Below are 19,514 nucleotides of genomic sequence, written 5' to 3'. Positions count from 1 at the left end.
CATGCTTCTCCTTTTTCAGTCTTTTCGTTTGTAGTTTTTTTTTTCTCTCATGACATATTATTAATTAATATGCACTTGATGTGCCGGCAGTCTCTTCTCTTTTTGACATGAAACCATGAATTCAACACTTTTGCCAATATCAAACCCAGCAGGACAAACATTTCGTTCATTTTATGATTATACAATAAGAAGACAAAAAATAAAACCCACCATTCCTCCTCCCCAGCGTTTTAAAATAAACATTAAGATTCTACTCTCCCAGAGAAAAGAAGAAGAAAGAAGAAAAAATTCTACCCCCGTCGAGAACTCTTCTTCAACAACTTCCTCTGCTCCTTCTCCTTCTCCCTCTCAAGATACTTCCTCTGCTCTTCCGCACTCATACCACGCAACACACGCTCGCGCTCATCCTTTTTAATCTTCTCTGCGGCAATCTTGCGCTCTTCGGCTTTCTCTTCTTCGTCGAGCTTGCGCAGGCGGCGAATCTCTTCGTCGCGGGTGTTGCGCAGTTTGCGTGAGACTTCGGGACGGAAGTGCGCAGACGAGACGAGGGTGTCGGGGAGACGCAGGAAGTAGCGGTACAGAGCGAGAGTGGATTCGTAGCCGCCTGAGGGGAGGCGGAGGGATAGCTGGATTCGCTTTTTGGGTACTGTTTCTTCGAGTCTGTTTGTTTTAAGCAATTTGTTAGTTTGCTTTTACTGGAGAAAAGCAGGAGAGAGATAAAAAAAAAAAAAAAAAAAAAAGGGGAAAACGCACTTGACAGGCCTGTCGACAGGCTGGTCGCTAATGATCAAATACTCGAGATCGTCACCGGCTTCTTCAATAGCCTTGATCAATGCGGGCGTGAGGAGGAGATCGGTAATCTCGGCACTCTCGGTCATCACGGTAACCCAGCTGGGGAGCTTGGGGTTTTCCTTGGTAAAGGTGATCGAGGCATCGTATCGGTCAACACGGAGTCGGCGCATGGCGTTTTTGTGCACGATAGCCCAGATAAATCCATCATAAGTAGAATTGGGGGCCTTGATCGAGGAAGCGTCTCCAGCTGGCGCGGGGACGAGGTCCTTCTCCTTGCCATCGAAAGTATACAGAGTGGACTCGACCCGCTCAACTGGTGGGGGGAAGCTCTCGAAGAAAAGGCCCAAGACGGTGTCCACGATGAAAACGATCGGGTTGTATCGCTTGACAAGCTTGATAGACACGTCTAGGAAAGCGATGTTCTGGCGACCAGTTGCATAGGACTGAAACTCCTGCGCGGTCTTCTCCTTCAACAACTTCTCGGGGTCGACGAGCTCGGATTCAACACCCTCAGTCGAAGCCCCATGGGCGATACCGCTGTACCCAACCACCGCGAATTCGCTCTGGAGCACGGGAGAATGAGAAATCGCCCATGCCTTGGCCTTTCTCCTGTTCTTGCGCGTGCCCCAGAAGTGGAATGCGATGATAAAGATGAGGAATGGAAGAACGAATGCCTCTTGCCAGAAATCGCTCGGGCTCGTCCGCTCCCAAACGCGATACCACTTGGTAAAGGGAGCGTTGGCACCTCCGGTTATGGCAGCGTCTGGAGCAAATCCGGACGTTGTCAGAGGGACAGGCACTGGGTCAGGGGCACCGGCAAAATCGGCGAAATCTGCATAGCGATTGGGTATTAGTCAATTGGATCGATATCGGCTTGCCAATGATTGATTGATTCATTTGCGGGAAAAGGGCAGAAATTTAGGAGAGCACCTACCATCGTCGCCCTGGGAAGCGCCAGATGGGGCAGCACCACCGAATATGTTCTTGAAAACGTCGGCCATCTTGAGGGGGAAACAAAACGACAAAAACCTATGGCGAGTTGTCGTAACGTGGCGTTGAGCAGGGGAAGAGGACGGCGGAGGAGAAGCGAAGCGACGGCCGGAGATGGCGAGTCGGGCGTCCGTGCGCGGGAGCTCTGCTGTTCCTTCTAGAAGGCCGCTAGAAGGCTTGAACTGCTGCTTTCTTCTTTCGTCTTCCACAGCAACATTTCTGGTGCTTTTCATGTTTTCTTTATTTAAAAAAAAGATTTATAATATTGATTATTCTAAGTTTCTTTATTTCGTTACACGATGGATTTAATTCGCCTGCTACAATGCCACAACAATATTAATCAACATACCGAGCTGCAGCTTTAGTCTCGTCTCTCGTTGCCTTCAGAAAAGGTATCAAGGCAGTACCACCAGTTCCATAAAAGATCCTGTCTTCACTGATTTCTGTAAAAGAGGGCTGCTCCGAGACCTCGGAGTCAGAAACCGAAGTTATCGAGCTTGCTGCTGACTTGACTGACAGCTCTGGCGACGTCGATGAGATAGAATTAACGCTTTCAGTAGATCGTGACGTGGCTGAAGCCAAATTCACTCTCTGGACAGAACCAGACACGGCTTTGTCGTTTTGTCGCATGCGGGACTGTTTTGCTGGATTGATGACATATCTGGTGACTATCTGAATGTGCTTATCGCGAAAGCCACCCAGTTTCATGACAACCATGTTATAGGCCTGTCTCACGTCAGAAGACGCGGGGAGACTCATGGCGTATGTCCGAATGTTGGTGATCTTCCCAAGATATTCAAGAAACCGGCGATGGGGACCGGGCATGTAGTTTCTCATTTCCTACAAGCCCGTCATCAGTCAGCCAACACTGATTGATACTACTCGAGAGAGAGGTTGACATACCTTCATGAACGCCCTATGTCCAGCTTCCTTATTTGCAACCTCGCCACTGGCGATATGCTCAATGCCCAAAGCAATATCAAACATTTGAATCAATGAGCTTTGCGCATTGCTTCCACCGCTATACTGACGCCAGTTTCCCTTACCGTCCCCAACATCATAAAAAACACCATTTGGCAATCCCGCACCAGCCATGTTCTTGGATCCTGCCAACAATGGACGAATTTGGTGGTAAAATACTGTGGGCCGGTTTCTCTCGTACATTCTCTCTAGCAAGCAACCCAACTCGTCTATGCAGGCCGTCATCCCATTCAGGATTCGAACGACGCTATCTCTATCGTCAATCCCCGCGGCGTTGATTCCATTTAAAATCAGCGGAATCATTTTGGCGCCGCATGCTTCCATCGCGACAGATATGACCAGGAACCAGCGCTCATCGTCGGTATTGGTGAGAGAGTTGACGAGTACAAGGTTGTCCGGGTTGGTGAGATCTACCTCGCCTCCAGTCGTCGAAGCAAAATTCCAGAGGTTCAGGGCTGCATATGTCGCACAGGGAGGCAGTTCCAAGCGATCACAGACTTGCAGAAAGGGGCTTGTAATAGGAGGTGGGAGTACCTATTGATGGTCATCAGGGGTTAGCTCGGGTATTACCAGGACTTTTCTTTAAAGAAAACTAACACCTTCAGGTTGTGTTCCGCCCCAAATGTAGGCATGTGTTAAAAACGCAAGGATAAGATATGCTCGTTGCCACTCGGCTTCCTGGTTGAGCTTTTCTGTCGAAAGCACGGGTAAGCTCAACACTTCTTGTCGGATGCGTTCCGTTTGTATAAGTGCTGGCAAGTCTGTCATAACTGCTTCCCATGGGGCATAATAAGGATCTGAAAGTCGCCGCAGGGGCTGTTCACTGGGCAAAAAGCCATTATGCAATGAGACGCCGAACTCGTCGAGGGATATGTGTGACGATTCCAACATATTGGGAGATGTTTGTGATGAAGGACGTAGTGAAGAATAAGAAATGTGCATTCAATATTCAAGGTTGATTATATCCGTATGATCGTAAGGTCGAATTTTCGAATTTTATCGTTTGGAAAGGGTTATGGGTTATGGATTACGGGTAGTTAAAGTGAACATTCACAAGGGAATAATATGGCCGGCCTTCTAAACCCGGTCTTTGGCGGACCTTTCAAATAATTCGGCAACTCAAAGAGCACCGCCAACGCGATTCTACAGTCCTCATTCGTCAAACATCATCCTTTTATGATAATAGACGTTAGGGCTTGAGGCGGCAAAACACGGTTACCACCACGGAAGCGGGAGCGGAAGCGGATACGGGTAACACCACGGAGATATCTTTTGGGTGGGGTGCAAGTGATAAGCGATGGCTGTATGAAAAGTACGTAGTCATGTCTTGAATTGTTTGGTTCTGCCTCTTCTTCACATAGCCAAAGGAATTATAATTCTGGAACTAATACAAGTCCAAGTCGTATATACATTTCCCCTCCAAGTGGTGACATCCACAGGACTATATACAAAATGGCCCCAGGTTTGGTAGTTCCGACATATGAAGGGCAGAGGGAACCTTCAAAATTCCCAAGCAACGCAACCAGTCGACAGTATGCAGAATCGCTCGATGGCGCCGACCCATTGCGCTCATTTCGTGAAAAGTTCATCATCCCATCGAAGGCTAACCTGAAGACCACAAAACTAGCGAAGCCAGGTATGCCGCTTTTCCTATCGTTTGGAAACTTTCCTCTTCGTTAACAAGCCTTAAGGCCTTTCTTCAGAACCTAGTATCTATTTCTGTGGAAACTCTCTTGGTCTGCAGCCACGCGCTACGGCAAAATATCTCGAGGCACACCTCGATACGTGGTCGTCAATTGGAGTTTGCGGCCATTTCAGAGATCTGGAAGGGTCGCCCTTGAAGCAATGGCAGCTTCTGTCAGAGCAAGCCGCAGCAGACATGTCACGGATTGTGGGTGCTGCTCCAGAAGAGGTTGCTGCTATGGGAACCCTTACGTCGAATTTGCACCACTTGCTTGCCAGTTTTTATACGCCGACGGATTCCAAGCACAAGATTTTGCTTGACTGGAAGGCCTTTCCTAGTGACCATGTAAGATGAGATTTTGCGGAGAAAAAAGGTTAACGTTCGATTCTAACTAACGACATACAGTATGCCATTGAATCACAAGTCAAGTGGCACGGCCGCAATCCTGAAGACTCCATGGTCTTGATCGGCCCAAACGAGGGCGAGTATGCCATTTCGACGGAAAAGATTCTGTCGACTATTGACGAGCATGCTTCCGATGCCGCATTGCTTTTACTGCCCGGAATTCAATACTATAGCGGGCAGCTCTTTGACATTCCAAAGATTACCGCACACGCCCAGGCCCGCGGCCTCGTGGTGGGATGGGATCTTGCACATGCCTATGGAAATGTAGATGTCAAGTTGCATGACTGGAATGTCGACTTTGCAGTATGGTGCACGTATAAGTACGGCAATGCAGGTCCCGGTGCAATCGGAGGCTTGTTTGTTCATGAGCGACATGGAACTGTCGATTATAGCCAGGGAGAAGATAAGCCCGTCTTTCGTAACCGCTTAGCAGGCTGGTACGGTGGCGATCGATCAGTGAGGTTCAATATGGACAACAGTACGCCGGTTCCTTTTTTTTTTTTTTTTTTTTTGTCCCATCATGGAAAAGACTGCTAATATAAAAATACAGAATTCAAACCTATTCCTGGCGCCGGCGGATTCCAAGTCTCGAATCCGTCTGCCGTAGATTTGGCTTCGTTGTGCTCTGCATTATCCGTCTTTAACGAGACATCCATTGCTGAAGTCAGAGCCAAATCACTCGCTATAACTGGGTACCTCGAGTATTTGTTACTTGCTGGAACCACCGACGAAACGAGACAGTTCACTATCATAACACCGACAGACCCGCATGCACGCGGCGCACAGTTGAGTCTGTTGCTCAAACCCGGTCTTCTCGATCGCGTCTCGCAGCGATTGGAAGATGCTGGAATCATCTGTGACAAGAGGCAGCCCGATGTCGTTCGTGCGGCTCCTGCGCCGTTGTACAATACTTTTACGGAGGTCTGGGAATTTGTGAACGAGTTCAAGACGGCTCTGCAGGGTTGACGAATTTGTAATGATTGAGGATGAGTTGTGAAAAAAGAAAGAATGAAAATATAATAACTACAAGTTCCCTGTACTAAACCAATCCTCCGAACTGCGAAGGAAATCTTGCCCCTGCGTGAAAAAGTTTTCAGCAAGCATAGAGAATTGCTCATCATAAGAATCGATCGGCACCGTCAATAACCCAACATCATTCATATTCTCATTCACTCCTTGAGCCGTCGACTCAAGATCGTGAGGCGTCCGTTGTGGTGTATTATGAGACGAACTTCCTATGCCTATCCTCGTCGGCTGAGGCAGAGGTGAAGTGTTTGAGACCTCGGGCACTCGCTTCGTACTTGCCGAGTAGAGTGAAGGTCCAAATAGGCTATTCGCTGTACCTGATAAGCCTGATGAATAGTCGAGGATTTCCCAGAATCGGGATAGGTCAATCAAAAGACCTTTGTTTTGGGTCTGTGCGTATGGTACGTATGATGCTTCGACTGCTCCGTTTAGGGCTTGCAGTTTTGATGCCTGTTTTTTTTTTTGTTAATTATCGCCCCTTGATTTTATTATATAAAGAGTGTACGTACCAGACTCGCCATGTGTGGCCATTCTTCCCCCAGGCTACGTACAAATTTCGTACAGCTTTCGAATCGCTCCTGTTTGCTTTTCCGAATGGCCGCATCTTCTGTGTAGCTCAGTTGAAGTTCAATAGTAGCCACAACAGCCACACAATACCCCAAGAACGGATCAGACACTTTAAAGTTTCTTTCCTCAAAGTATCTCACAAAGTAGACAATCCACGTCGTATGAGACGATATCATGTCTGATGAATGCTGGAGAAAGATTTCCGGAATCACGCTTCGATGGCTCCGCAAATTCAAAGAAAGTAAAAGTGGGTGATTGAGGAGGCAAAGGATGGTATGATACATGAATTGATTCAGAAACCACGGACCCCAGTAATCGCGATTCGATTGCAGATCTTCTAGAGTCCGTTCATCAAGATTGGAGTACTTGAAGCGATGAGTATATGGCATACGCGTCTCGCCATCCATCTGCAGAGCAATTATCTTCGAGTACTCTGATTCTGGGGACCAGGGAGGAAAGTTGTTCGGTTTACCGCGCCGCTTGACGTAGGCTGCTGTCCGGGAAAATGTCTCACTTAGTAATAGTACATATGATACAATCCCTTCATCTTTCATTCTGCGGATTATCCGAGCTTCAACACCCGAAGGGTCGAGATTGTCGATACTTGGTGCAGCCCCTGTACTCTTGGGATACTTTGGAAGGTTGTCTTGACTGGTGAAATCAAGGATGTGAACCTCTTCCCCATGAAGCCGGCGCAAGAGGCATATGCTCCAGAAACAGCGTCGGCGTTCTTCCTTGGTTACGTGGTTTTGAGCGGGTGACGACTCTGACACAAGATTGGCGCATCTAGCTAAATCTAGAGCGAGTCCGCTGTGTATCGTGGCTTGATGGGTATTCCCATCTACCGCTTGGTTAGTAGATCACTCAAGGTAGAAGCAATATCAAGGTAGGCCATACTGGAAAATTCTATCAGACTCAAAAGACAAAGACTCTGAAGCGTCGAGATTTCAACTGGCCCACCAAGGACCAACCTAGTGACCCTTTCTCGAGCAGCCTCCGTATAAGAAGCCGCTGTGCGCGAGATATCCTCTAGGTCGTCCACTATAGGCAGTGGGCAGAATCTCAAGGCCAAACCCAAGACGGCATAAATGATCTCGGGATCGCGTTGGTTGAGGGTATTAAGGAAGGTTTGACGATGAAATAGAGGAAGAGGTTGGCAGTCACAATAGATCAAGTAGATTCGCGCAATATCAAGCACCTTATCCCATGAAGGCATAGGAAACGGACTCTGCGGATTTCCATGTGCGATTAGATGACTGTAACTTGGGGGAGACCCTGGGTGATTTGACGGTTGCCGCTCGCGATTCCTGCAAGATGTATCAGAATATTGAAACTATAGCCCCGAGAAATTCCTACTACCCACTGAAGATTCTGCAGAACTTCTGTCATTTGCGTTTCCAAATGGCCCAAACGTCGCTCCTAAAACAATCAAAGTTCAGCGTCACGTTCATGTTTAGGGGCAAAATAAATGTAATCAAACATACTACACCCAAAGGAGCATCGGACGAAGTCTCGGACTGTGCATCAATAGCTGGCGAGCCTGAATCCCGCCATGACGGCCGTCGATCTGTGATGTAGGTGCAGGTCTGGCGAAGACGAGCACAGTAGGAGCATACTGGCTGCTCGCCAGGGCACTTTGTTTTCTTGCGTCTAGCATTTTTTTTCTTGATTAGGTTATAGATCGCCTTTTCTGTTGTACCATGGAAAGAGCTATTACGTACCTGCAAGGCTCGCAGGCCAGCCGGACGCGCTTCCGGCGCTCAGGCGGCATCTCAGCCCATCTACCCCGGATGCCTATCTTCCTCGGTGACGTGACTAACGTTTTTGGCAATCGTTTACGGGGCCAAAGACAACGTTGAACGTCGTGGGTGTGGAGGAAGCATGGATGGAGGTCATTCCAACCGGAGGAGAGACGAGCCGGAACAAAAGGCGGAACGAGCCGGGTTTGTGGGGCAGTACGTACTTCAGTCTTCAGCTGCATGTTTTTGCTTTAGGATTTTCTGCATTCTCTTTGCAGAGTCACATTTAGGAACTGTTTGCCAAGTGGAATGTGCCTGAAAGGTTTTTTTATATCTGAAAACCGGGTTGGCGAAAAACACTACAATCATGCTAAAGCCTTTGGGTAATGCGACACCTAGATACAGGAATGCGAGCATTCACAATATTAGTACTTTCAAAAAAAAAGAAAAAAAAATCCAAGATCGTATACCGACAAACTATTGCAGCTGATGATCGCCCTTAGGGCAAAATCTAGTCTTTCCCAAGAGGGAAATTCTGCGCCTGTGAAGCTTATTACCCAAATAGGAAGTATCATACGACCAATGACAACACCACGCAACTTTGCTCCCGACCAATCAATGAAGTAATAAGGCGATCATGTGGCGACAAAAAAATGGAACTGCCATGAGAAAAAAAATAAATCCTCGGGTAGAGTATGCCGGATTTTAGCATGTAAAGCTAGGATCGGCAGGTCATGCCGTTTGAGGTTTCCTATGGAGTGGCACTGAGGGCATTTAACTTTCGCATCAAACTATAAGAAACAGCCCACTACCCTTTTTTAAACGTGTTTGAATATACTTTCAATGGTCAAACACACAACACCACGAGCACATAAATCATCAACCAAAACACAATAACATCTATTGATACGATACCAACCAATCTCTAAATAGTTTGTACCTCGCCATGGCAACCACATCTACCCCGACCCCAGCTCACGAAAAGCTCGACCCACAATCAGAATCGTCATCGCAACAAAACTCGACGCATGTATCCTTCTTTGGCAAGATAAAGCATCGTTTTAGCAACAAGTATGCGGAATGGGCACCGCTCATGAAGGCGAAGAGCAACCTCGACTCGGAATATAGCTTTGCACCTGGCAGATATGCCGGACAGGGGAGTGGCCCAAATGGAAAACACTAAGCTTGTTAATTAACTTGAATTTTCATGAAGAGGTGAGTCCCAAGAGCCTGTGATACCTGCGGGGGTTGAGAATGGTGGTTCTGACTGCGGCTATTAAATGATAGATGGCTCCATCTCGTGCACAATTTTGAATCAACGCAAAGCTGGTCATTGGGTTATGTTCACTACGGGCGATTCTTATTCATGCAATTTTATGAGACACACGCAGAGATGACAACAAACTATACAAAATACATTACATTAATGAAACCGACAAACACTTGAACAGCAGCAAGGACGGCAATTCGAGATATTCTTTTTACTGTGCAACCGTAATATACCCACGACGTTATGTATTATCATATACTACATACGTTAGCTGGTATATGTTCCAATGTTGATATCTTCAAGCCATGCAGATTGAATCTATTCTACATCTACTTTGTCCTAAAGTCCCGCTTATGTACAACTTTAAAAAAAAATCAAATAACGCTCCGCAAGTGATTCGGTAGTCACTTGGCACCAAAGATCTTGACGCGCTCCTCAACAGGCTTGAAAGTCTTCTCGGATGCTGGCGACTCAATGGAGCCAAAGACCAGCTGGGCCTTCAGCTGCCACTCGGCGGGGACATCAAAGGCCTTGGACAGACCGGGGTCGACCAGAGGGTTGTAGTGCTGAAGGTTGGCGCCGAAGCCAAGGGTTTCCAGACCGGACCAGACTGTTTCAGGGGTTAGTTTGAGTCCAAAAACAGCCAATTAAGCAGAAGGATAACCTACTGAACCATTGGTGCATGGCGTTGGAGTGGTCGGCCCACTCGGGGAATTTGGAAGCAAAGGCAGGGAACTTTTCACCCAAGGGCTTGATGTGGGCGGGGTCTTCGTAAAAGAGGACCTGTGTGGCGTTAGTTAATCCAAACAGCAGCAAGGTGGGAAACAATAAAAGGAAAAGCAAACAAGAGACATACAGTTCCGTAGGCAGCCTTGAAAGAGTCAAGCTTGGGCTTGGTCTGGTTGTCATACGTCTCTTGGGGGACGGCGCCGGTGGCAACGAGCCCCTTCAAAGCATCGGCAGCAATGTCCCAGACCTTCTCGTGGTCAGCACCCAGGGCAACAACCAGGCGCGTAGACTGGGTGTTGAAAGAGCTAGGGACGTGCAGAATAGCTTCGTTCACGAGGCTGACAACCTCGGAGTCTGGGACAGGCGCATTGCGGCCCAGAGCATAGTAGGTGCGGCGGGACTTGGCCACCTCGATCAAAGCTTGAGTGCTGGGAGACATGCTGGCTGTAGTAGACGAGAATTGCCTGGAGGATCTAGAGAATGATGACTGCTGAGGAGAGAACTTGAGAGGTCTTGAGTGAGCAGCAGTAGCAAAGGTAGCGGGGTAGACAGCAGTAGATATAGTCGACGCCCTAACGACCGATGTCCCGCTGTGCCAACACCTGGTCAGTATGGCGTTAGAAGACGATCGAAGCACGCCGGAGGTGGAGCTCAAAGACATGGCAGCAAAAGACGAGTGTGGTTTGCTGTGGAGATTATTAATAAAAGGCCACAGGTGCCTGAAATACTGTAACAAATGACGGGAAAGGACCTCTGTGGTGGGGTCTAGTAGCAAATCGCAATGTCTTTTCACCTCTGCAAAGCGCTGGCCCTGGGAGGTAATCGCGGAATTAAAAGACAAAGTCTGGCTTCATAAAGCAGCAAAGGTGGAGAGCGGAATTAGTCCTCGTAATGCTGACTGGTCCGGACATCCGATATGATAAGCATTAGTTAAGCAGGGGCCGAGAGCTTTGTCCGGTGGTGCGAGTTTGCCCTGGTCGGATATACAGCAACTTTTAGTCTTTTCGTGTGTTTTTACTCCTTGGATTAGTCCAGCCGATTGGTGCAGCTCGAAAAAAACCGGTATAGTAGACTGTGGTTGGCTCTCGTTTGTACCTGTGGGTCGCCCGGATATTGCAATTTGCCTCTGTATTTCCGGGATGACAAAAAAAATGCAAGTCTTAACAATAGCAATGGAAAGATAAAAACATTCTCCAAAAAGTTTATTTATCATACACGGGTATCAAAACTGGTGCCAAATAGATTACTACTAGTATACAAAATGTACATGGGCAGAATGGGGTATGGGTGTTTCCAAATCACTTATTGCGCCACTGCTCGAACCACTCATACTCATGCTTGCTAGTGAGTTTCCGAGCTTGAAATGCTGTCAGGGGCCGGTCAATGAACTTGTGAATGTCGTTTCTTTCCTCTTCTTTAAGGAGTGTTGGCCAAATCTTTAGCATGTCGCCCAGAACCCGAGATAGTTTAAATGGGTTGTGTTGCCGAAAGGTGCGGTTCCACGACCGGTCCGAGTATCGCTCCTGGCCGTAGAGAATCTGCAGGCGTTCACGGCATGCCTGGCGTATGAAGCTGCTGTGCATTTGAACGCCCATGCGGTCTAGGTCTCGCAAGAGAATTAGTCCCCGAACCCAGCGGAGAACAGTGTCACTGTGACCATCAGACATGTCCTGGTCTTTCAGATCCCAGAGGTTCAGCTTGAAACCCCATGAGACTAGAGCCATCTGTAGGCGCGGGTTGAAGATGCGCGGAGAGTCTTTTCGGCGTTGGGCGAGAAGTACATCCCCCTCAACTCCGTTGGACCTGGAAATGCTTTGGAGGATTGGCGAGTCCTTTGCGCCATAGTGGTATGCAAGCCAGAGACACAGGTTGCGAATTCTTTCCCACTGGTCATGCCTGTGAGTGCCTAAACGTATCAGGAGTTCGACCCAGTACTTAGGGTTAAAGCTCGTTTGCATTTTGAAGGCTATTTTCAAAATCCGCTCCGCATAATACACCTCATCCACGTCACGATCTACGGCGTATGTCGGATGTTTGCCCTTGATCCGAGGGAGGAGGAAGCATTTCATCATGTAGCTGATGCTAAATGTCGAAATCACGTTGCCATCGAGAAATATTTTATCCACAACAGTAGCAGCACTTGACCACTGGCCCGCCGCTATCAGGGCGCGGAATTGTATGTTGTCCAAGTCATCCTTGGCTATATCGCTAAGAATCGCCTTGGTCATGTTATAGAGGCGCCAGTCCCGGGCGATCATATAGGAGCACAAAAACTCCTCCTGTAAAGTGACATCTTCGAGTACATCAGGGTGTTGATCACTGTGAAGAAAGTCTTCCAAAACGATATCTTTATTGTCAGCCGCGAGTTTCTCGAGAACCCTCGAAAATGTGCAGTCTCGTATGGTGACACCTGCACCGCGCAATGTCTTTATTTTCTCCAAAATGTCTTTTGGCCCTTCTGCTCTGACCGCCATTTCCTTGAGAGATAGTGGCCCAATAGACGTAACCCCGAACATCTGCAGACCATTTGTAATAGTGTCTACGGAAAGAGCTTTGGTCGCAAAAAGACGCGCTCCGAATTCATCTCGGAAAGTTTTTTCCTTAACCCAAGCAGTTTCATTGGGCTGTTCTGGTGCCTGTTTATGCTCTTCCGTAGCAGGAATAGAAGGAACTTCTTCCGAATCGTCGCTTGAGGGGGGAAGTTTATCTCGTAAACCCTCAAGTTCTGCCCTGATTTGTCGAATTTTAGCCCTTGTTCTTCTGGAGAAATTATCTTGCTCATTATTGGCAGAAAGCAGTAGTTGTTCAATTAACGTAGCATCAGAAGGCAGATCACCTTGTTTAATGAGAAATTCACTCATGTATAAGGCATCCAAGAGGTAGCCGCGACTCAACAGGGTATTAATCAGGGGCTCAAAGATTCTGTGGCCCGGTGTTGCAAGACAAATCTCGCCAAAGGCCCTCAAGCCATGGCGGAATCCCAAGGTCTTGACTTCTGCAGAAAATGAATCCCCGGCGGGTGGTTGTTGAGGCTCACACGATAAGGCGGCATCCAGAAGTAGAACAATGTCATTGGCGTGGCTTAGGTGAAATGGTTGCAGTTTGCGATGCCAAGCTACGGCCTCGACAGGAAATCCCCGTGCTAAAAAGCCTCCAACAATGCTCGGATAAAAAGCATTCCAGTGTTTTCCTGTGATAGACAATATTTTTTCGGAATAGCTTGTCAAGTCATCCAAGAACTGCTTGTTCCTCAGTCCGACGTCGATAAAAGTCTGCCAGAAGAAATCCGCATCATCCCCTTCATGAGGTAATTGAACGCTTTTAATTCTAGAGACGAGACCGTTGTGTATATCAATAACCCCTTGGTCTCCATAATGCCGCTTCCGATAGCGAAGAACCTCCTTCCATAATCTGAAATCTCGGCTTCTTCTTGGATCGTCCAACAGTCGGCTGCCAATTGTGTTCTGATGACCAAAGTCAGACTCGTATTCTAACATTTCTCCATCTATGGACAATTGTAATTTTCGATCCTCCTCAGTTGTTATTTGATACTGCGCTTCAGGTGCGTGCCGTGGGGCTGTATGGTCGAGATCAGGACGGATGATATCATGAAAATGGAGCTTCGCTGGCGTGGCAGAGTGCTTCGTTGCAGAGCTGGTGGCCCTATATTGTGTTGCATTTTTCCAAGGAAGTCGGCAAGTCGTGCATTGCTCGGTGACGCTGAGCTGTTCAATTCCTGCGGCCGAAGAGTTGAGCTCGTTGAGCAACGAGAGAGTTGAAGGCCGCTTCAACAGCCGCAGCAAAGCTGGGCGCATCTGATACAGAGGCGGTGGGTCAAATCACTTGATTTAGTTAAAGAGCGGCATTTTCATTGCTTCAGCACAATCATCACAGTGATCAAGCAGGGACAGCTTGTTCGTCTCTCTCTCCGCGTACATAAAACTATTTTGGTGACTCTGTTTGCACCGTTTGCACCACTGACCAGCTACTCACGTGACCCGGGCCATGGACCAATGCGGCGGCGAGGAAAGAGGTGACGGGCGGGCCGAGCAATTGCCGGTCGAACCTCACCCGACGACGGGCGTCACGATATCACTGCTGTCTCTCTCTGCCCGCCATTGCCTCCCAATCTCCCCTCCCGACACGCCAACCTTCTATCTGAAGCTCGCCAAAATGGTTTCCCGCACCATTCCGCGTCTCGCTGGGTGAGTAACAATTGCCAATTCCAGTGCACCAGCGCCCCGCCAAACTGTTCTCCCGATCGCTTTCTTGAATCGGATGCGTCAAATGTGGTGGAAAAGCACGACAACGAGCTCAGCACACACACACCCACAACAATATGCCTTGCGGTCCATGGAATTTTTGAGCTGACGAATAATTGGTTCTTCTAGTTTCGTCTACCGCGAAAACCGCGTCCCTTATTTCCAGCGTCTGTTCCAGCAGCACGACGGCAAGCGTCAGTGGTGGAAGGTAAATCCTACAGCTCTCGAAAGCCCTCGGATTGAATTTGTCTGACGATATTTTTTAAACACATAGACTGGCCGCTCTGGAGCTCTTCTCTACCCCTACTACGTCTCTCTCTGGGGTACCGCCTTGAGTAAGTTGTGCAATATGGGACAAGGGTTGTGGGACAAATTGCTGATAGAATACAGTTACCACATATGCCATGGGCCGCATGGTTTTTGTAAGTCTTTACAACCTTGATGTCGCGCCGACAGATGCTTACTTTTCCACAGGGCAAAAAGACTTTCTTCGGCAAGGAATAAATTGATCGCCATGCTTTCACAACATCCATTCTAGTCTAGCATACTCCGTCAACCATACATTTGTGTATTTTTATTTGACAGAGATAACAAGAAAAACGAAGAAAATGGTGGTCGACGGTGTATATAACATAGAGCTCTCAAGTCATTGATAATTTCCTTTGTTTTTGCAAAACATACGTCCAAGCTAGAACATTTCTTATAGGAAAAACACAACTACTTCTTCTACTACTTTCGACATATTATCTCACCATGAAGAATGGTAAACCATCCGTTTTCATCTCTCCCCCAGTTCTCCCAGGCATTGGCCATATTAAACAGATCCTCTTTGGTACAGTAACCACCTCTGTCAACCGCATTTTCGATAGACCTAGGTGTCACAACCCTCTGAGTCCAGACACTGCTCCACCACTTCCTATCCTCAGGCGTATTAAAGCACCACGTCCCCGCAGTACAAGTGATATCCTTCCTCGCGAACCCAGCCTCCTGAGCCCACACATGAATATAGGAACCCGGATCCGGGCTCCCCCCTAGTAGCTCCTTTCCAACTTTGATATGCAAAGTATACCATTGCTCAATCTCAGGAACTTTAGGGTACCAAGTCATGGCAGCCGACTCCCTCGCAGCGATGATCCCACCGGGCTTCGCAACTCTCCTCATCTCCTTCAACGCTTTGACCGGATCCGGTACATGCTGCAGTACCTGATGTGCATGCACCACATCGAAGCTGTCATCAGCATACTTGTTGAGGTCCAGTGCATCTGCAATCGCAAACTGCACATTGGTTACCTTTTCTGACTCGGCAAGTTCCCGCGCTGCAGTCAATGGTTTGTTGGCGTACTCGACACCAATGACATACCCTTCCGGAACGTATCGGGCAAGGTCGATGGTGATGGTTCCAGGACCACAGCCGACATCTAGGATTTTCATGTCTGGCTTGAGATATGGTACAAGGTATGCAGCTGAGTTGGCGACATTGCGCCACTTGTGAGTGCGCAGAGTCGCGGGGTCATGGCTGGATGCGTAGACGGATGATGATGTTCCAGTCCGAGAACTGGGTAAAACAGTTGTCATTTTTCAATCTTTGTTTCTTCTTCCAGAGTGTTATGCTTTATCAAAGTTGGCGAATAGTTGACGACAAGCGATGGTGATCTAAATATGATACGTAGTCTCTCAAATGTTGAGATGATAGAATACCGGTTGTCTCGAGTTTGTAGAAACTTGCTGTTTCTCAAAGAAGAGTCCCTAGTATTTCTACCCTTTGATGCAGAATGGTAAACCCTCGAATAATTACACTATTATCAATTGATTACTTTATACTCAAGAATGACATGATTGGCATACGTTCCCCCACCCTGCCGGAGGTCCGCACCCGATGCTTCGGAATTCCGGGATATTTTGATACTTACCAAACATGCTACTATACGAACATGTTCGTGAAAGGATTTCAGCACTTTTTTTTTTGGTGCCATAGAGTTTTAAATGAGCAGCAGCAGCCAACACTCTTTTTCCTATTGCAACAAATTTGGCAGATAATCATTCCCAATAGCTTTTGAATTCTCTCCATGACATCATCACTATCAAGTTGGCCGCCAGAAGCGTATTTCCATTATTTGCTTAAAGGTGATATAATAATGACCATTCACGCGTGTCTCTAGTCAAAGCTAGTTAGTTCTAGGAGAAAAAGTAACCTTAAATCCCATGTTCAATATATAAAGTGTATCAGATCAAATTATACCCAGAGCACCCCGGTTCTAAATACTTCACCAGAATGCTGTATATACAACAGAACAAAGGAAAGAGTACCTCAGAAAGAGAGACAGTATTAAAAGACAAAAAACAGAAACGATAGCTTCCGTCAATCTGGAGGGGAGTTTCAGCAGAGTATCAAATCAAGGCAGTAAAAAAAAATTTGCAAGCTGAAATGAATGAAATAAATTGAAACGGAAATTGAAAGGTTTCTCCCAGTCGTTAAAAAAATAGTGATAAGAAAAAAAGCCGGTATAACAGAATTCCAGAACCGCTGATGGTATCATTCAAAGAGTAGAAAAAACCCAGAAAAAAAAACATGGAATAAACACCAATATCCCCCAAACCGCTTTTGATAATAATAATACAAACGCATGCTAAAACAATCAATACAACTCAATCAAGAGGTAAAAATGCTGATTACAAAGAGGTAAAAGTCGCTTTCCAGAAAACGAAAATGTAGTCGTAACGGTCGTGATTCTGCAAACCGGCGCAGATTGACTAGGAGAAACGTATGAGAGTATATATAACGTGACAAAGGAAATATATCTTAGTGGCCATAAGCAGGGGGAGGAGGTTCTTCGCGACCATGACTGTCCCAAAAGTCTGGGAACTGGTCGCCTTTGAAAGAACTCATCTTTTGCTCCTGCATTCTGCGGGCCATTTCGCCGGCCACTTTGTTAACCCAGGCTTGTTCGAGAATTCCTCTGTGAGGCATTTCAGTGTATTGAATTGCAGAGCTGGGAAGGTGGCGTTCAGGGGATTTGCTATTCGTCCGCGCTGTTGTGGAAGAGAGGCGGATGCTATTCCGGGGAGTCGCATCAGGATCCGCAAATGGGTTGACACCTCGGGGATCGACACTTGATGATGGCTCCCCAGATTCGAGGCCCAACGCAAAAGCTCTTGAGCGTTGGGTCAAGGTTCGGTTTCCCTGGCTCATTTTTCGACGCTCAGGGACTGCAGGGAGATGAATATCGCTCTGGGGAGACAGTGGTGGGGTGACAGGGTCATCGTTCTTTTCGTCGGGGAAATGAGCAGGGGACGAGTACACAGTCGGGGCGCTCATTGTTGTTTCCAAATAGGAACTGTCTCCGCTGACACTTTCAACATCGTCCGTAGTCTTTGGCCGGCGCAAGTCGACTACACGCTTCTTGCGTTTCTTTGCATGAGACCGTGAGTGTCGACCGGATCTCAAATGTAGGCCATAGCTGCTAAAATTGCTTGATCCTCCGCTTTGCATCGACACAGTGCTAGCATTATCAACGAACGAGTGTAAAGAGCCGATGTGCGATTGCGTTCTTGATAGTGCCGGGCTCATAGGTGATGTCAATGTATTGCTTTCCCCCAAATCCGACGATGCCGTCCATGCTCTGTACACTACATCTTGGATTGATGGTGTAAACAAAGACAAAGTGCGCTGGGAGTCTGTCAACGCTGCTAGACGTAACAAGTTCTTCTGCGAGAATAGAGAATGTATCTCAACACCGGAGTCTAGTGACAGTGAAGCGATTTCGGATGCATTCAGAGCGTTTCCTGAGGCGTCGACTGGATCTTGAGGTGGACTAGCCAAGGGATCTTGGCCTGGACCGGCTTCCGATGGCTTATCTATACCGTTTGCTTCCGCCGCTTCTCGATCACGATACTCCGGTACCCACAGGCGCAAAGAAAGCCGGTGGATAATGGCGGGGAGCTCGTCCATAAACAGTATTCTCAGCTGACCTTCAATAGCTTTCTGCAGGTAGTCGCGCACAAATGGGATCGAATCGAAAGTGGACGAGACTTTCAGCGACTCCAAAGGATCGTTGCGAAACACGACGGTGATGCCCTTTTGTTTCGAGAAAACGAGGACAACGAAGCCCGACAACCGAAATTCCGACAGCGTTATTTGAAGAGGTATCGTTAAACCAGCGGCGGCAGCGAGCGGCTTCGGGGACGCGAAAGACGGTCGCGTCAAGAGGAGCGTGTTCATGGGGTTGGCTTGAACTCTTGTCTTTAACGTCAAGAAAGCGTCTCCCACATAAGACATCTTGAAGATACCGCGGAAACGGTCTTCGGCGAGGTCGCCGACTTCCAAAATCTCCAGGTCGGGCGGTATCGAGCCCAAGTTCAGTTCGGTGACGCGAATGTCGTCGACAATAATGGGGGGCTTTGGCGATTTATTGAGCGCGGCCGTCAACAGGTCCTGGGCGCGGGTATAGAAACCCGCGTCGGCCATCAACGGCGACCAGTTGAAGTTGAACGCCATCGCGAGGCATCGACTGCTGACAGGAGGCTATCGAAAAGAGCCCCTCCAACCCGGTAGTTCGATCGATTCGAAAGTGGTGATGATGGAGTTGCTGGAGCCTGAGGTGTGAAAAATGCAGCAAGTGGCCTCGGCTCGGGCGGCGACGGGGGGACTGGCGCGTGAAAAAAACGGCGATCGGCTCAGCTCTGGCCACCGGACGCGCCCGCTTCGGGTTAGGCGTCGGGTGCGAGGCTTGGCACATTTCTATACGATTATTAAGGGGCTTTTATTTAATGGCATCTGCTGACCATTAATCAGTGTTTATAAAGCCTTTTGGAAGAAAATTTACATGGAATACTGCTGTTTGAATATCCATTTATGCAGCTCAACTCCATATATAGTTCTTTATGTCTCTTATCAATAGCACTTTGCGATCTATGACATGCACGTCATTATGCAAGCTCTGCAGTCGACGCCACAACTATGGACTAATTAGTACCTAGTAAAACAACGAGCTTGGAATAATTAAAAGCAGCAAAATCGCTCCACCTGCCCCTTTTCGATTGGAGACATGTACAGTCAGACTCAGACATTT

General features: G+C 47.8%; 9 protein-coding genes across 9 annotated transcripts; 3 read left to right on the top strand and 6 right to left on the bottom strand.

Moving 5' to 3' along the window:
• Positions 1-64: 64 nt before the first annotated feature.
• On the bottom strand, positions 65-3,654 carry TRUGW13939_11421 (uncharacterized protein; the record flags this gene model as incomplete). Its single annotated transcript, XM_035494529.1, has 6 exons — positions 65-98; positions 160-1,624; positions 1,727-2,001; positions 2,132-2,622; positions 2,686-3,297; positions 3,361-3,654. The coding sequence occupies 5 exons, from the start codon at positions 3,652-3,654 to the stop codon at positions 693-695; spliced, it is 2,604 nt and encodes an 867-aa protein (XP_035350422.1). The 3' UTR covers positions 65-98; positions 160-692.
• Positions 3,655-4,215: 561 nt separating this feature from the next.
• On the top strand, positions 4,216-5,818 carry TRUGW13939_11420 (uncharacterized protein; the record flags this gene model as incomplete). The annotated part of the gene is made up of 4 exons (XM_035494528.1): positions 4,216-4,399; positions 4,455-4,792; positions 4,853-5,330; positions 5,403-5,818. The coding sequence occupies 4 exons, from the start codon at positions 4,216-4,218 to the stop codon at positions 5,816-5,818; spliced, it is 1,416 nt and encodes a 471-aa protein (XP_035350421.1).
• Positions 5,819-5,875: 57 nt separating this feature from the next.
• On the bottom strand, positions 5,876-8,216 carry TRUGW13939_11419 (uncharacterized protein; the record flags this gene model as incomplete). Its single annotated transcript, XM_035494527.1, has 6 exons — positions 5,876-6,328; positions 6,388-7,286; positions 7,343-7,752; positions 7,809-7,864; positions 7,930-8,095; positions 8,167-8,216. 6 exons carry the CDS (start codon positions 8,214-8,216, stop codon positions 5,876-5,878), a joined length of 2,034 nt encoding a protein of 677 aa, XP_035350420.1.
• A 914-nt stretch (positions 8,217-9,130) lies between these two features.
• TRUGW13939_11418 (uncharacterized protein) lies at positions 9,131-9,464 on the top strand (the record flags this gene model as incomplete). Its single annotated transcript, XM_035494526.1, has 2 exons — positions 9,131-9,344; positions 9,400-9,464. 2 exons carry the CDS (start codon positions 9,131-9,133, stop codon positions 9,462-9,464), a joined length of 279 nt encoding a protein of 92 aa, XP_035350419.1.
• A 394-nt stretch (positions 9,465-9,858) lies between these two features.
• On the bottom strand, positions 9,859-10,772 carry TRUGW13939_11417 (uncharacterized protein; the record flags this gene model as incomplete). Its single annotated transcript, XM_035494525.1, has 3 exons — positions 9,859-10,064; positions 10,123-10,237; positions 10,311-10,772. Coding segments are annotated over 3 exons (783 nt in total), but the record flags the coding sequence as incomplete, so codon positions are not given.
• A 709-nt stretch (positions 10,773-11,481) lies between these two features.
• Positions 11,482-13,998, bottom strand: TRUGW13939_11416 (uncharacterized protein; the record flags this gene model as incomplete). Its single annotated transcript, XM_035494524.1, has 1 exon — positions 11,482-13,998. One exon carries the CDS (start codon positions 13,996-13,998, stop codon positions 11,482-11,484), a length of 2,517 nt encoding a protein of 838 aa, XP_035350417.1.
• A 190-nt stretch (positions 13,999-14,188) lies between these two features.
• TRUGW13939_11415 (uncharacterized protein) lies at positions 14,189-14,949 on the top strand (the record flags this gene model as incomplete). Its single annotated transcript, XM_035494523.1, has 5 exons — positions 14,189-14,388; positions 14,575-14,653; positions 14,720-14,780; positions 14,836-14,867; positions 14,920-14,949. The coding sequence occupies 5 exons, from the start codon at positions 14,189-14,191 to the stop codon at positions 14,947-14,949; spliced, it is 402 nt and encodes a 133-aa protein (XP_035350416.1).
• A 225-nt stretch (positions 14,950-15,174) lies between these two features.
• Positions 15,175-16,020, bottom strand: TRUGW13939_11414 (uncharacterized protein; the record flags this gene model as incomplete). Its single annotated transcript, XM_035494522.1, has 1 exon — positions 15,175-16,020. The coding sequence occupies one exon, from the start codon at positions 16,018-16,020 to the stop codon at positions 15,175-15,177; it is 846 nt and encodes a 281-aa protein (XP_035350415.1).
• A 1,225-nt stretch (positions 16,021-17,245) lies between these two features.
• Positions 17,246-18,940, bottom strand: TRUGW13939_11413 (uncharacterized protein; the record flags this gene model as incomplete). The annotated part of the gene is made up of 1 exon (XM_035494521.1): positions 17,246-18,940. The coding sequence occupies one exon, from the start codon at positions 18,938-18,940 to the stop codon at positions 17,246-17,248; it is 1,695 nt and encodes a 564-aa protein (XP_035350414.1).
• Between the last annotated feature and the right edge of the window lie 574 nt (positions 18,941-19,514).

Source organism: Talaromyces rugulosus, chromosome VI, assembly GCF_013368755.1.
Source record: "Talaromyces rugulosus chromosome VI, complete sequence".
NCBI classification, from domain to species: Eukaryota; Fungi; Ascomycota; class Eurotiomycetes; order Eurotiales; family Trichocomaceae; genus Talaromyces; species Talaromyces rugulosus.
Note: the sequence above shows the minus strand (reverse complement) of the source record. Positions and strands in the feature narration are given on the sequence as shown.